This window comes from Anarrhichthys ocellatus, unplaced genomic scaffold, assembly GCF_004355925.1.
Source record: "Anarrhichthys ocellatus isolate YVR2014 unplaced genomic scaffold, GSC_Weel_1.0 scaffold1, whole genome shotgun sequence".
In the NCBI taxonomy this organism is placed as follows: Eukaryota; Metazoa; Chordata; class Actinopteri; order Perciformes; family Anarhichadidae; genus Anarrhichthys; species Anarrhichthys ocellatus.
Window position 1 is genome coordinate 16,023,795 of NW_022280031.1, and position 14,506 is coordinate 16,038,300.

The 14,506-nt window shown below is 42.9% G+C and overlaps 1 protein-coding gene across 2 annotated transcripts; it reads right to left on the bottom strand.

Moving 5' to 3' along the window:
• Nucleotides 1-1,627: 1,627 nt before the first annotated feature.
• LOC116387420 (uncharacterized) lies at nt 1,628-11,689 on the bottom strand. Of its 2 annotated transcripts, none has more exons than XM_031854484.1 (6): nt 11,462-11,689; nt 8,986-9,206; nt 8,718-8,820; nt 8,388-8,483; nt 7,009-7,523; nt 1,628-6,863 (listed from the first exon to the last, which is right to left on the bottom strand). In XM_031854484.1, the coding sequence occupies exons 1-6, from the start codon at nt 11,501-11,503 to the stop codon at nt 5,420-5,422; spliced, it is 2,421 nt and encodes an 806-aa protein (XP_031710344.1). In that variant the 5' UTR covers nt 11,504-11,689; the 3' UTR covers nt 1,628-5,419. The 2 variants fall into 2 exon arrangements, with proteins under 2 accessions (XP_031710344.1, XP_031710334.1); XM_031854474.1 differs by lacking the exon at nt 11,462-11,689 and adding an exon at nt 11,361-11,452.
• Nucleotides 11,690-14,506: the final 2,817 nt, after the last annotated feature.

The following is a 14,506-nucleotide window of genomic DNA, read 5'->3' on the forward strand; positions in this document are numbered from 1 at the left end:
TGTTACGTCACTCTAATAATATGAAGTAAGTCAAGTCAAAACAAATGAGTAAATCTTAATTTAAAAAACAATTTTGCTGCACTATTATTTTCAAATAACTGTAAGATTCAGGAGTTTTATTTCAATAGTTTATAGTTAACTATCTTTCATGTAAGAGGTCAGACATTGTATCTAACATGATGCATAGTGAGGCACACTTGTGGAAAAATGCTCCATTTGAAATATTTTTGTAATCAGACTTCAGTCCAGAGGGATATCTTGTTTGTTTTGTGACAAAAGTGAAACACTGACTTCAATAATTACAACTGGGGATTAAGTTATTACTCTCAATATTAGCAGCTTTATGCAGACTGGACTCAATAAAAAGAAAACAAAAGTAAAGAAGTACACTCACCATCAGAGTTTACAGACACGTTAAGTTCTTCACTTTGTTATGTGTTGTCTTTAACTTTCACCTAAACTTGAGGATATTTTTTGTCTACATTTTAATTATCAATATTCACTAAACATGTGCAGCACAGACTATGGGACTATGGGATTTACATGTTCATTTATGTACTATATTATATATTCATCAAGGTCCTCCTCTGTGGAACCAGCTTCCCGTTTCAGTCCGGGGGGCAGACACACTCAGCACATTTAAGAGCAGGCTTAAGACTTTCCATTTTTGATAACGCATATAGTTAGGGCTGGCTCAGGTTTCATCAGTGGATGGAGTTTGCTCATTTCACAGAATTTCGTTGTGTTTTTATTATGTCTTTATTGGTGAAAAATAAATCCATTGATTATGAGTAACCTCTTTCTTTTTTCTCCTTTGATTCTGAGCGGTAGAAGTGATGATATAAGATGTATCTGATGAATATAGTTTTGTTTTTTAAATGAATGCCAGTTGTTTAAGGTACAAAACTGATTTGTGTTTCTGGACTATATTTAATTTAATGGTTAATTAATGAATGGATGCGTATGATCTTTGTCAATGAAGAATGGATGATGAACTCATGTGGGGTCCAGGCCAATAACTGAGGAAGGAACTTTTAAGTCATCCATAAAAAATCCATGAAAAATGTGGCCTCACTTAATAATCTATTACAGTAACACATGAATTCACCTCCTCAGACCAGCTATGACTAAAATAGCTAAGCCCAGGTTTCAAGACGTGCCAAATATCAGTGAAAACACAAAACCGCCATGTCATAGCTAATTAAAATCTCTTTATTACAATCACATATACATCGTCAAATTCCAAAAAGCTTGCTGTTGTGAAAATTTCCCTTGCACAGACAGATGGAGGTGGTGTTGCAGGCTGGATGGAGGGATTGTCAGATGGAGTAAAATGAGTGTTGAGTTCCCCAGCAGCAAGTGTCTCCGCTCCAGTGTGCTTTTAATTTCACATCACATGAGGACAGCAGCTCTATTTTCAGCTCTCAGTGTCCTTGTGTAACGTAAGCAAAGAGAGTGAAGGGGAGGTGGGGGGGTGGGGAGGAAAAATTCTTTCATCGTCATCCATTATTCACTGTTTGAGTCACAGCTGAGAGAGAGAGAGAGAGAGAGAGAGAGAGAGAGAGAGAGAGAGAGAGAAAACATGGAAACAAACAGATTCCACGTCTATTCTCTCCGAGTCCGAGTGTTTTTTTAAACCAACAGTTTGAAATATGTGTCAGTCCTCCTTGTTCTCTGTGTTCTCTCGAGTCAGATGAGAGGATGGATGTCAGTTTACTCCCTGTGTGTCCGGTACAGAGAGAGGCCCAGGACATGCTCAGCTTAGCACAAAGACTGGGAGCGGAGGGGAACTGCAAGCCTATAGCTCAAGCTTCCAGCAGCTCCGAGGCTGTCTGATTTTGAAATGAACCAGTTGCTTTTGGAATGGCAACCTCACTTTGATAAAAAAGAGCTTTTGAGATGCCCAGTTTAGGCCTCAGATTGTTCAGTGATTCAGCCATGCCTGGTGGTGTGCCCAGTGATGGCTATTTCCCTGGTTGGATTTAACAACTGAGCCTATCAAGAGTTTTGTTGACTAGTTTGTTAGCTTAGAGGATATATCTCATAAATCACACAGCTTTGGAGTTGTTTATATTTTTTCCTCCACCACCACTGATCCAGACTGAAATATCTCAACTATTTGGATGGACTTCCATGATATTTGGTTCAGACGTTCATGGCCCCCTTAGGATTAATTGTAATCATTTTCAAGATACATTCAACTTTTTATTTCGTGTCATTAGGTACAAATTTAACCAATGCTTCATTGTTTCCCATCAGCCTCAACTGTGCGTAAAGTTTAGAGCTTTTAGACAAACCTTAGCATTCTAACATGTTAAACTAAGAAGGAGACCATTACCTGCTGAACATTGGCATGTTAACATTGTCATTGTGAGCATGACGGTATGCTGACGTTAGCACGTAGCTCAGAGTTTTGCTAGCATTCTTTCATTTTTGATGAAAACAGTCTCGTAGTTTCCTCCGGCTCCCAAACTTTGTACCAACCAAGCTAAACACATCCGGTAAAGCCACAACGTGTCCTTTATATACATTTCTATTCCTACACATGTTAAATTAATACAATTAAACATTTAACATTGGTTAGTGGAAGTTTTTTTTATTTTGCTTCCAGTATTTGTGCTAAGTTGTGCTGAACATGTGCTGGACACATCTCTGTACTGGACACACAGAGAGGAAACTGAAGCATGTGACTCTGGGAGATTTATCTAGAATTGTTGTAGTGTTCCTTTAAGTGTCAGTGATCCTATTTATAATTCATGGATGCCACGTTTAACATTCCGAACAAACTGAACCACTTTTTGACAATATTGTGAGTGTTAAACATACTAATACTACAATGTTAATCTCTGTGCTGTATTTACAGCCTCCATAACACAGCTATAAACCTACAGCATCACATGATAAACCACTGGAGGCGTCTGATGGCATCAGCATGTCCTGTTGCTAACTCCAACCTCACCTGCACCTTCCGACAAAATCAATATGTACATGTCATAATGACACAAAACAACAGTAAAATTCAATTTAGCCGTTTAAAGCGACAGTAATATTCACATTTTGTGTTCACTCTTTGAAAATGGAAAATCAAAGTTTCACCAGCTTTAAGGTAAATCAAGTCGAATTTAAAGATCATACAAACTGTTCACATTGGTTTCGTAACCATCACAAGAAAAATATTGAAATATATCCAACACAATGACAATAAACTTATTTTTTTCCTCTCCAAATCACTATGATAGTTTATAAAGAAAACATCAACACACACTGTCGTTCTATCTACAGTCGTTCCACTGGCCTTCGTCCCCGGTACAGAAAGGTAGGGAAAACTTCTTTGTATAAAAAATGATGTGCAAAAAGTTGTTTTCTTAGGTCCCTCTCATGGAAAACAATGTAAAGAAATAATGTAAATATCTACATAACCTTTGCTCTTGCCATTTTAGATTCTAGGATTACTGTGCACTTGCGGCCACTCGTCACGTTTGTGCATCTGTTTGATTTAAAACGAGTTACTGCATTCGATGGACACCTGACAAGGGAGCGCACTGTCATTGTCATATTAAAAACTAGCTTGAGGTATTATTGCACTTTTTCCCGAACTGCAGACCTGGAATCAGAAGATTTCAGATTTACTCACAATGTACCTGCTTTTAGTGGAATGTCAACACTGACTTGAGCTCAAAGTACAGCCGCTGCAGCAGTCTGGACAAGGTAAAGTTGACTCGAGGTGCATCCTCTTTTCTTTGAAATTGTCTCCACACAGTCAATGCATCACTGTAGTTTTCAGTAAACATGCATAAGCTGTTACCTGGGTAGGTAGATCTGTAAACATCCTGCCAACAGCAAAGACACCAGCAGGAACAGAGAACAATGTGCCATGAAGGGCAACAAATCGTATGCTGTATTCACGCCGTGTCAGCAGAACAGTAAGAATGGGGGGGTGGGGGGGGGGGGCTCCCTTTAATAGGACTTCACACATTATGGTGCTTTCTTTCTGTTTTATGATTTTTCTAGCCTACATCTCAGATAAATGGATAAATGGACATCAAGTCTAGATTAGCTTTTTTTAAAATCATTTTACCTATTTTTAGCTAATATGAAAATACATTTTTAATGTATAGCTACTTTCTAATTATCTGAATTAATTGTGTCTTAGTAGTGCATTTTATTTAGATGTAACTCTCATTGGTGGGGACTTTGCAACCATTTCGCCACTGTTTTTATTGATAAATCTGAAATTCCTGATACCTCCTACTCTAAATCACAAGTGCAGTCTGAATTATACGACGTGAATGCAGGATAAACACCAACTGAATCACAACATTTTCTAGATTAAAGCTGCAGTCAAAATGCTCGGCAAACGTCCGTGGCACATTGTTCCCCGTCCCTGATCAACACGGTTTCACTAGTGTTCAACAACCAAATAAATGAGGTTGCGTTTTTTTTTATCATTTCAGTTACAAAAGCTCCCACCGATTGATATTTTAATTGTAAACAGAGTTTCTATAAAAACCATTCAGGATTTGGTATCAAATCTCAGGTGTCATTGTCTGCGTTGCTACAGTTGATGTGTTCTGTGGCCCTGATGGAAAAGTAGTGGTATGTGATCTATCGTTAGTGCACAGCCAGGTACATCACGCAGAACAGTATTGCTCCCCGAAATCTCATGGTCTGTTTGAGGATTTGAGTCTCAACCAACATTTTTTTGTAATTTTCGTCAAAGATTCCGTGAAATACATGTAGCATAAGATGTAGCATGAAACACATGATGCAAACATACGCGCACGTCTGACCTTGTTCCGTTGTTTTGTCTTTACAAGCGTCATGCACTGACACACACATTGTGTCTGGAGTGCTGTACAGTGATGACACAGCCACACATAAAGCTATCAGTTGAGGTGATGTACAGCGATGACAGTGAGGTTCCCTCTCTCGCGCACATTCATTAAAGGAACAGTCCGACATTTCTGTAAATCTTCTTGTACACCGTCTTTCCCAGAGTGATATGAGAGGATGGATATCAGTTTGATTTTAGTGCTTCTAGTACGGAGATGAAGAGGACGATCTCGTATTTGTCCACAACTTTTGTTTTGGCGATTCATTTAATACTTTCCAATTAATCAATTCATTGTTGCAGCTCTAAATCAGTTAGCTTTAGAGTTCTTGTAAATTGTTTTGTTTTTTACTTTTTTGATTAAGCTAGGCTAGCAGTTTCCCCACGCTTCCAGTCTTTGTGCTTAGCTATGCTTAACACGTTCTGGACTTTTCTCTGTACTGGACACACAAGGATGAAACTGATATCCATTTTCTCATCTCACTTTGGAGAAGACAGAACACAAGGACTTACTAAAATGTCGTTTTGTTAGCGTAACATCACACACACACTCACACAGAGTTACAGTTAGATGTGGTGCCCATGCAGTTATACGGTGGTGACCGTCAGCAGGGAGCTGGTACACAGCATGCCGTCATGGTTATTCAGCCTGGTCCCATGAGTCAGCAGCTCCTCGACTGTCGTCCAGTCATCCAACAGCTTCCTGTTCCTCAGACGACTCAGCTTCCTCTGACTCAGCTCCAGGACCGTGTGGCACCTCCCTTCTGCAAAAGCTCCGCCCCCTCTGCTGTCCAGCACACTTCCGTCTCCAACAGAGGCTCCTCCACCCCCAGCGATAGCTCCGCCCCTGAAGATGACGTCGCGGATAGTTCCTCCTCTGGCCTGCATCTGCTGCTGCCTCTGCTCACGGGCCAACAGGAAGTGTTCCCTTCTCTCCATTCGACTCCAGTATCGACCCATCAGCATGTCGGTATTGGTCTCCTCATCTGTGCTCATCCCACTGCGTTCATCCGCCAACTGGGACGCCCGGTCTCTCAGGAGCTGGTTTCTGGAGATCCGCGAGGTTGCGTTGGGTTTGGAGCTCGGATTAAGTTTTGGCTGCAAACCACAACTGGGATTAGGGCTTGAACATGCGTTCATGTGTCCTATCTTTGCATCCCATCCAGCAGCACAGCCGGCCCCTATGTGGCCCTCCAGGGTGCTGTAGAGACCTCCTCTGCCTCCCCCACCACCCTGGGACTGACGGTTGGCCGGTTTCGGCCAGGTGTCGTTGACATCCCCAGCCTGAGGAGGGTGGACCAAAACCTGGAGGTGCTGCTGTTCTCTTGCTCGGCACCTCCCCAGCTCCTGCTGCCTCTCTCTTTCCATCTCCTCTTGAATCTGCGCCTCCCTCTCCCTCTCCAGCTCTTTCTCTTGCATTTGCCTCTTTTGTTCCAGTTCCCTCTCGATCTCTCTGTCCCTTTCTGTCACCAGTTGCTCCGGCATCAAGTTTCTTTCTTGCGAGTGCCACCAGTCGTGGTGAGCGATCTGGGCATTATGATTGTTGTCGTAGCAGCGTTCGTGGGTGTTGGTGCCCCTGATATGCCCCACAGAAGTGGGGTGTTGTTGTGGTGAGAGGGACAGGCCTGCTGGGTGAGAAGCCAACACACCAGCCACCAGCTCACCTTCCTCTGGCAGGCCTGGTGGCAGGACGTTATGTGGCGGGACACCTCCGCAGTGGTGCAGGGTTGCTGCGCAGTAGGAGGGAGAAGCTGGGTGGCTGGCTCGACGGCGGTACTCTTGTGGAGGAGGGCGATGGTGCAGAGTTCGGCTTCTCCTCAGCATCCCCACTGAACTGGAGCTCTGGTGGTGCTGCTGCATGGGTACTAGTGATCTCCGGTTGCTGGATGGGGTGCTGCAGGTGGAGAGGACCGGGGCAGTCATTCGTGAGACTCCAGCATGAGCGTGGGAGGGGTTGAAGAGGGCTCCACTGCTGGAGCTGTGACGGTCCAGACAGGGCCGGTCAGCTTTATGGAACTGGACCGATGAAACCCTGGAAATACAAACAGAAAGTGAGGTCAACAAACAAACAGCAGACAGAACTTGAAACCACCAACTTAGATGTTGTTGCTATGTAATTCGATCTTCTTACACCTAGTCTGCCCTTTTGCAGGGGCAGTCATTCTATCAGCTTCTACCTGAAAAGTCCGCGGGGTGGGATATCCATCATGGGCCCAGCACCGTCATCCATCTCGAGCTGTAGGTGTGGACACTGAGACTGCATGGTCAGCACCTCAGGGATGGCCTCCAGAAGCTCGCGGTGGCTCTTGGGGCAGCTGTCACGCCGCTCCCGCCTCTCGCAGGGTTCGCCCTGATGTTGCAGCCGGGCGTTGTACATCCGCATTCGCTTCTCCAGTAGCCTCTGGAAGTGCCTGAACTCCCCGGTGCTCACGCTGTAGAAGCCCGAGTCGCTGAGCTCTGAGGAAATAAAGGACTCAGAAGAAGGAGAGCCGCCTCCTCCGAAGCCTCCACAACCCCCTGGGGCGAGGCCCCCGTGTGGATGACAGTCCTCCAGGCCTCCCTCCTCGGTCTCCAGCCCCGAGAGGTCGCCCTGGTGGAGGGAACCATCAGTCCAGCCGAGACCGCTGTCAAGCTCATGGTGCAGCGGCAGGAAGCCCAGCGGCTTCTCCAGCATGAAGTCCTCGTCGTCCGTCTGCAACAACAAGCATCCTCAGTCCCGTGATCATTTACACAAATACACACACCAAAACACTATAAATAACTACATCTTTTATATTTTATCTGTGCGGGACTGCGGTACCTTCTGAGTGATGACTAAATGTGTTTGTTGCAGTGAGAAACTGTCAAATACAGAAGGTTAGTAGTGAATTCTTGGTCAGAATCTTAGTCTTCGTCTCTTTTATCAGATATTTCCATACTTGAATACAAATTTTGTTTTTTTATGATTTTTATCTAGGCAAAGTGCTTGTATGTTGGACAACATTGAACTGATATATTTAAGTAAGTTTGGCTTGTTTAGTTAAAGAATAAGGGTGCCCATATTCTGTATTACTCTTTTCAACAAGTCTTATGAAAAGACCAAAACCAAAAATGTGTCAGTCCACCTCTCAATATTTTGTGACTTCCCTACTCTGTCTGCAACAGTCAGACCCAGACATGTACCAGACATGTAAATAATTAACAGCTGACATATCATCAGATTTATAACAGAAGACAAATTTAAGGTTTTTGCAGAAAACAGATAAATATTCTCTCACGTCCAACCCTTATTCCTACTCTCTGGTTGTGACACAATGGCATAAGAATGAACAGATTGCACTACCACACCCTCTGCACACTAAGCATGGTGCACTTGAGTCTTGAATCAAAAGATATTGTTTGTGATATTTATAGAACGATAAGAACACATTGCAATCACTCTCAATTTCTGTTATTTCTACTCAAAACGAAAAAGGTAATTATTTTGGTATCAGTACTGAAACTCTTATTGACTCTGACACAGTTATTGCAAAATGAAGACATGCAGCTGTAAGATACACAACACAGTGTTGGTTACCTGACTGTGGAACCCGTTAGGTTCCTCCAGGTTTGCATTACAACATCCCATCAGGCAGTTCTGTCCCTTTGGTCCACGACCAGTCAGTTCTGGATCCTGAAGGATTTATGATGTGAAACAATGACAAAGCATTTTATATGTTAATGGCTTGTTCATTTATTACTAATTGCAGGAATCCTTTGTCAAATCCGGACTAAGCTGCCAATGTAAAGAATTTGAAATCGATCATTGCTGAGGCCAGATATGATAAGATATCCAATAGATATTTTAAGATTGTTGCATTTACATTGTAACATTTTCAATGTGAGTGTGTTAGTGTGTCAGTGTCACCTGGTGGCCGATGTCCACAGTGTCCCGTGGGGAGCTGGACAGGTAGCTGTACCGTCCTGCTTCACAGTGATCTTGTGGCAGAGACAGATGGCTGTAATAATGTCTGAAACAGACGACAAGAACACAGAATTAGGACGTCTTCAAGACAAAGAAAACATTTTTTAAATCATCTGCAGAGCTAAAAAACCCTAATGTACTCCATTTGTCAATCATTCATATTGATCATGATAACTTGTCTTTCTCTGTGTGTGTATGTGTGTGTGTTTACCTGTCCTGGTAGGAGGGGCTGGAGGCGTTGAGCCCCGCCATCAGTGGGAGGGGCAGGTTGAGATGCTGCAGATTGAGGGGAAGCGGCTCCCAGATTCCCCTGTCTGCCTCGGTGCCACACCCCCTCTGACCCTTGATCTGCATGGTGATTGGACGCTGACTGGCCGCCAGGATTCGCAGAGCATCCCGCTGGCTCAGGTTGGTAAGACTCCGCCCACTCACCTGAGACAAGCAGAGAGAGGAAGAGAAGGGATGTGATGTTCGCAAACTCCTGCTTATTCCGACAGCCACAGAGCGAGATGATCATCCTGTTGGAGTTATGTTTGTGTCCACCTGATGAATGTAAGTTCACGCTCACGTAGTTAGCACTGGTTTGGAGAAAAACATCTGGTTCTTTAGCTTTTCGACAGTTCACCGTGTTCACCAGATAGAAGCTGACTTTTTCTGTCTGGCGTTTGGCGTAAAACAGATGTCATAAAAACAAAACTAGAAGCTTAATGAAGAAGCTAAAAAAGCTCCTTACAGCGGCAGAGTTTCCGAGTATTCTCTGTAGATTGACAAATACCAGACACAATATAGCATCACACATCACTCAGTCAAGTCAATGTTTGTATGAAAATAATGATCCGCTGCATCATTCTATCTTCTGATCATGTCAAAGCATCTGATTATAATGAGGAAACTGGATTTGAGAAAAAATGTCAATCTCAAACAGGAAAATCTATTTTGAAACTATCAGTTTCAAAGAACTGGGTGTCAGCATGTGCATCCTGCAGCCTTTAGCATCATTAGCACTGGTGTTAGCTAGACTTAGTCAATATAAGATATATACAGTCATTCTTTGGCAATTGTTGATGATGTTTTAAATCAATGAGCAGGACAGATTTATGTCAATATTGACGTTTTATATGATTTATGATCAGTTTAATTCATTGAAAAAGGTGATGCTGTTTTGCCTTCATAATTCTACGTGAAGTTTGCTGGACGTGATGTAATGTCGCCACACTGTTAGATGTTGGCTGAGCACTGCACTGAAAAAATAACGTATTATATGTTACATTGCTTGTCAGCAACTGGTCATATGGTAACTTAAGAGGCAATTTGACTTTGAGTGCTCTCATTAATTTGGCATGCAGACACCAGGCTTAATTTCTTTTTAATAAAAATTCAACTCCTTACATTTGCTCCTGGTGCTCTTCACCACTGTTTTGGAAGAAGGAAATAACACAAGTAACTGGCGAACCAGTTTTAAAAGTAACATTTTGACATTTTGAAAAGTAACTAATTTAAAGAAGCTTTAAACAAACTAGTATTAAATTTGAGAACTTGAGAATTAGTTTTTTGAATTTGGATGGAAAAATAATTGTGATTGGATCGTGTTCCCGGCTTGTGACATGACATTTTGCCATATCGTACTCCAACTCCTCTACACGGTTAGCAGAACAACTGTTCCTCCTCAGCCTGTAAAAGCACAATGCCTTCTTTGGTTCTGGAGGATAACCCTGATGATGTCATAGTGATGTCATCGGAGTTACCTCCGCTTGGGCTTGAAGGCCACAAATGTATAACAGAAAACCTGCATTAGAATTTGAGCAGTGGAGTTTTAAAGATGTGGCTGTTTCAAATTTAAGTCTGCACGCTACCATTTTTACTGCACTTCTAGTCTTTCTTTTTACAGTGTGCACAACACACCATGAACTGAAAACTCTGAATTAGCTGAAATTATGCAACTGGGTCACAAGACACAGCTCTGTCTGCACACAGATGGTGGATTCAGTCCAATATGACAAACAGTCGATTAAAATCAAATATGACGAGTGTGAACATGGTGTGCATGTTCCCATTAAAGGGTTAACATCTACGAGCCAGTATGAGCCTCATCCTCCCTGGCTCACACACACACACACACACACACACACACACACACACACACACACATCTCAGCAGCCATCGAATTAGATGCATGAACAGTATTTTTAACTCCAGCAAACCACAACCATGAGTCACCCTCAGCTACATTCAACCAGGCGCACACACGTACAAACACACACACACACACGCACACACACATAGCATGAGCTGAGGAGCACAAAATGGCACCTGTGTGTGGATACAGAGGACGGCAGCAGAACGACGGAGAGCCTTCAGCAGGTGGAGATGACAAATATGACAACATAAAAATTCTACATATTCACAAAAGAATTAGACATGAACTGTCTTATGAAACACACATAAATTAGGTTAATTATCCACACACACAAATGCAGAGTGCAGCAGAATTCATGAAATGATGCCATTTTGCATCTGCATCTACACACACACACACTCACACACACACACACACACACACACACACACACACACACACACACAAACCTCAAAGGGCCTCACAGAGCTCGGTTCCATCTTCTTCCAATGAGACGTCATGAAACACACAGCATCATTTATAACATGGAGGCAGGTCTTTGGATGCTCACCGTTTGGTCACCCATCCACGGTCCAGAGAGCCAGCAGCCCATCGTCACGGCAACAGAGGAAAGCTGCCTTGGTTCCTATGAAAATCGACGATGCTGCTGCTTCCTCCAGCAGATCGTCTCCTCCTCCTCCTCCTCCTCACTCTCTCTGTCTATCTCTCCTCAGCGTGCCGTTCACTATCACTCTCTCCTCAGCATCTGTCCTCTCCTCACTATCCTCCTCCTCTCTTCTTCTTCTCTTCTATGTATCCGTCTTTCTTTCTTTTTTCATCTATTTCTTCAGCACCTCTATCCTCGCCCCTCCCCCTCCTTCACAGCTCCCGGTTTTAGCATCCTGCACACAGACACACACACACACACGCATGCATGCATGCAGCTCTGCAAACATAAAAATATGCGCAGGCTGAAACAGTGTGTTCAGAGACGGAGAGGGAAACACACGCAGTCACACAGCGAGGAAGGTGTCTGATTGGTGGCCTGTTAAGGGTCATCAGCCAATCAGATGCAGCGGTCTCCCTCCGGGTGTCTTCCTCTCTGACTGAAATGCCTCATGAAGCCTCGACATGTACAGGAGGGAGCCTGTACCGCAGCGATACACACAGTAACAGAGGAAACACACCATCCAACCATCCATCTTCTAGCTGTTCATCCAGGATTCTCCAGCAGATGCTGCTCAAGGTGTGTTGGGATATGTAGTCCCTCATGTGTACTAGAGGTGCTCTGCTTCAGATTGGGTCACTAATTGTGGAGAATTTCAGTATGCACAAATTGATTAACAAATAAAGAGAGGGACACAAACGAGAAGGGACCAGAGGACAGCTAGACCCCGTGTGGACCAAGACACTGTACCTGAGTTGAGGTACTGCACTGAAACAAAAGCAACCTATTAGACTAATCAAACAAACGAATAAAACATGATGACGTTTTCTGAGTTTCTTTCTCTTTATCTCGAAAAAAAAAGACTTGAACCTTCAGGGCCTTGAACTCAGCGAGTGCAGTGATGGAGCATCTGTTGGTTTGTAGGAATTATAGCAGCTGTTAATGAATGAGGCCAAAGCACTTAAAACACATCACTGATTTCATAGGTTGAGTCCCATGAGCAATAAATGTCTAATAATACTAACCAGTTCAATGTAACCTATAATGTGTATTATATATTATTGTGCAATATGCTAGAATGTCCAGAGCCTATATCTCAACCTTTTTCTCATTCAGGAAAGACGTATGCACCATGATGGTGTGTGATGCAGGCCGCTCATGCATCTTCCCTTCATGGTCGACATTCACGTGACGCATGTAAATATTTAAAACCTTAATGCATGGTTCTCATTTTAATAAGAACATCTCAACAAATGAACACCACTTTTATGATTTTTGAAGCGTGAATTCAGTCGAAGTAAAAAGCCATCGTTAGGCTATAAGCGAATACGCACAATGAGACCGAGAAGGCGGACTCGTCGGTTTGATGACGTTTTGTTGTCTCATTTTTTTGCCACTTGTTAGCAACCGCCTTTTTTAAGATACAACCTTCAAAATGTATAGGGTTTCTTCTGACGTATTTCAATATTGTAGAACAAAATATTAACGCTTGTGTTAACTGCAGACCTTATTTGAGGCATCTAACCAAAAACCTATTCTAAAAAACCCATAGACTTCGAGATGAGGGAACCATATAGTGCAAAGATTTTCTCATCTCCGAGGTTTAGGACTCATTCCTGCAGCACTCTGTTCTAGGGAGTTTAGACTCTCGACTTAAACTTGATGATTTTGAACTTCGTGACTCCCAATTGAGAGGTTTATATCCATCTGTGAATTTCACATCACAAGGGACATTGTGTCTATCTTTATTTGAACACAGCTCTCTCTCTGATCGCCCCATGAGAGGACACCGCATGAGAGGACAGTCAGAAAAGTCTCAAATCCACAATGGACAGAATCAGAAATATATGAGAGTTACAGCCGCTCCTCTGCTCTGCAGTAACACACACACACACACACACACACATACAACTGTGTGTAGGCTTCATTTCATCTGATTCACTCAATGATCCTGCTTTGACTGTTTGGTTGTTATGGCAACCGACTCGCCTGCCAAATATATATACGTGTGTGTGTCTCTGTGTGTGTGTGTGTGTCACTTTGCTTATCGAATGAATTATATTTTGAAGACATGAAGAGCTGAATTTGTGCAGTGGAGACCTGCGTGATACCGGTGATGCTGCAGATGTTCGTGATGATCGTGTGTGTGTGTCTTGCTAAAGATGATGATGGGTGCATCTGGATGCCTGTCGCTGAGCTTTGCCATTTCTGTACTGAAGTACGGAGGCGGAAAGAGAGAGAGAGAGAGAGAGAGAGAGAGAGAGAGAGAGAGAGAGAGAGAGAGCATGTGTCAGTGTTACACACTCACACTGTAGAGCCTCAGCTGCGACACACAGACCTGTCTGTGTCTAAAAATGGAAAAGCACACTTGCTGTTGCTGTGAAGCCACAAGAAGCTTCTATATGTGGATAGTATGCATACAATGATTCATGAGAACATCCATCAGCCTTTAGAATAACGTGTGGATAAAAACTGTGGACGCTTAACAGATTACCAACATGGCGGACGTTATGAGGGAAAAATTAATTCACAAAATCCAACCATTGATTGGTGCATTGTGGCCATATTACATGACAATGTTGCTATGGAGCAAAAACCCAAAGTGGGCTAGAAATAAGATGGTTATAGGAGTTTTGTCATCAGCGTAAGATTGCCAGGCAACCAACTGAGACCCCAATAAGGTACTGCACCACATAACCTCTTGTAAAACCACTAAACATATAATGTGTAGTGGGCTTTAGAGATGTTACCAGGTGGGTTTGGCTTGGCTCTGTACATTGCACATATTCTCTACTTCATACTGTAAACTTTTGCACAATCCTTGGTCAATATTTGTGCACATCCCTGCAGAAAACTGCACGGCTCTTTCATTATAAAACGGATATATTATGCATATTTTAAAATAATTTTTTCAATTGTATTTATTTTTCTTGACAGCTGTGCTTGCTT

Excerpts from the sequence above, each read along its gene's own strand:
- LOC116387420 (XM_031854474.1), bottom strand. The coding sequence starts at position 11,411 with ATGACGTCTCATTGGAAGAAGATGGAACCGAGCTCTGTGAGGCCCTTT. Across the intron at positions 8,484-8,717 it reads CTGTGGACATCGGCCACCAG|GATCCAGAACTGACTGGTCG; the intron begins GTGACACTGACA and ends TAAATCCTTCAG. Across the intron at positions 7,524-8,387 it reads CTAACGGGTTCCACAGTCAG|ACGGACGACGAGGACTTCAT; the intron begins GTAACCAACACT and ends TTGTTGTTGCAG.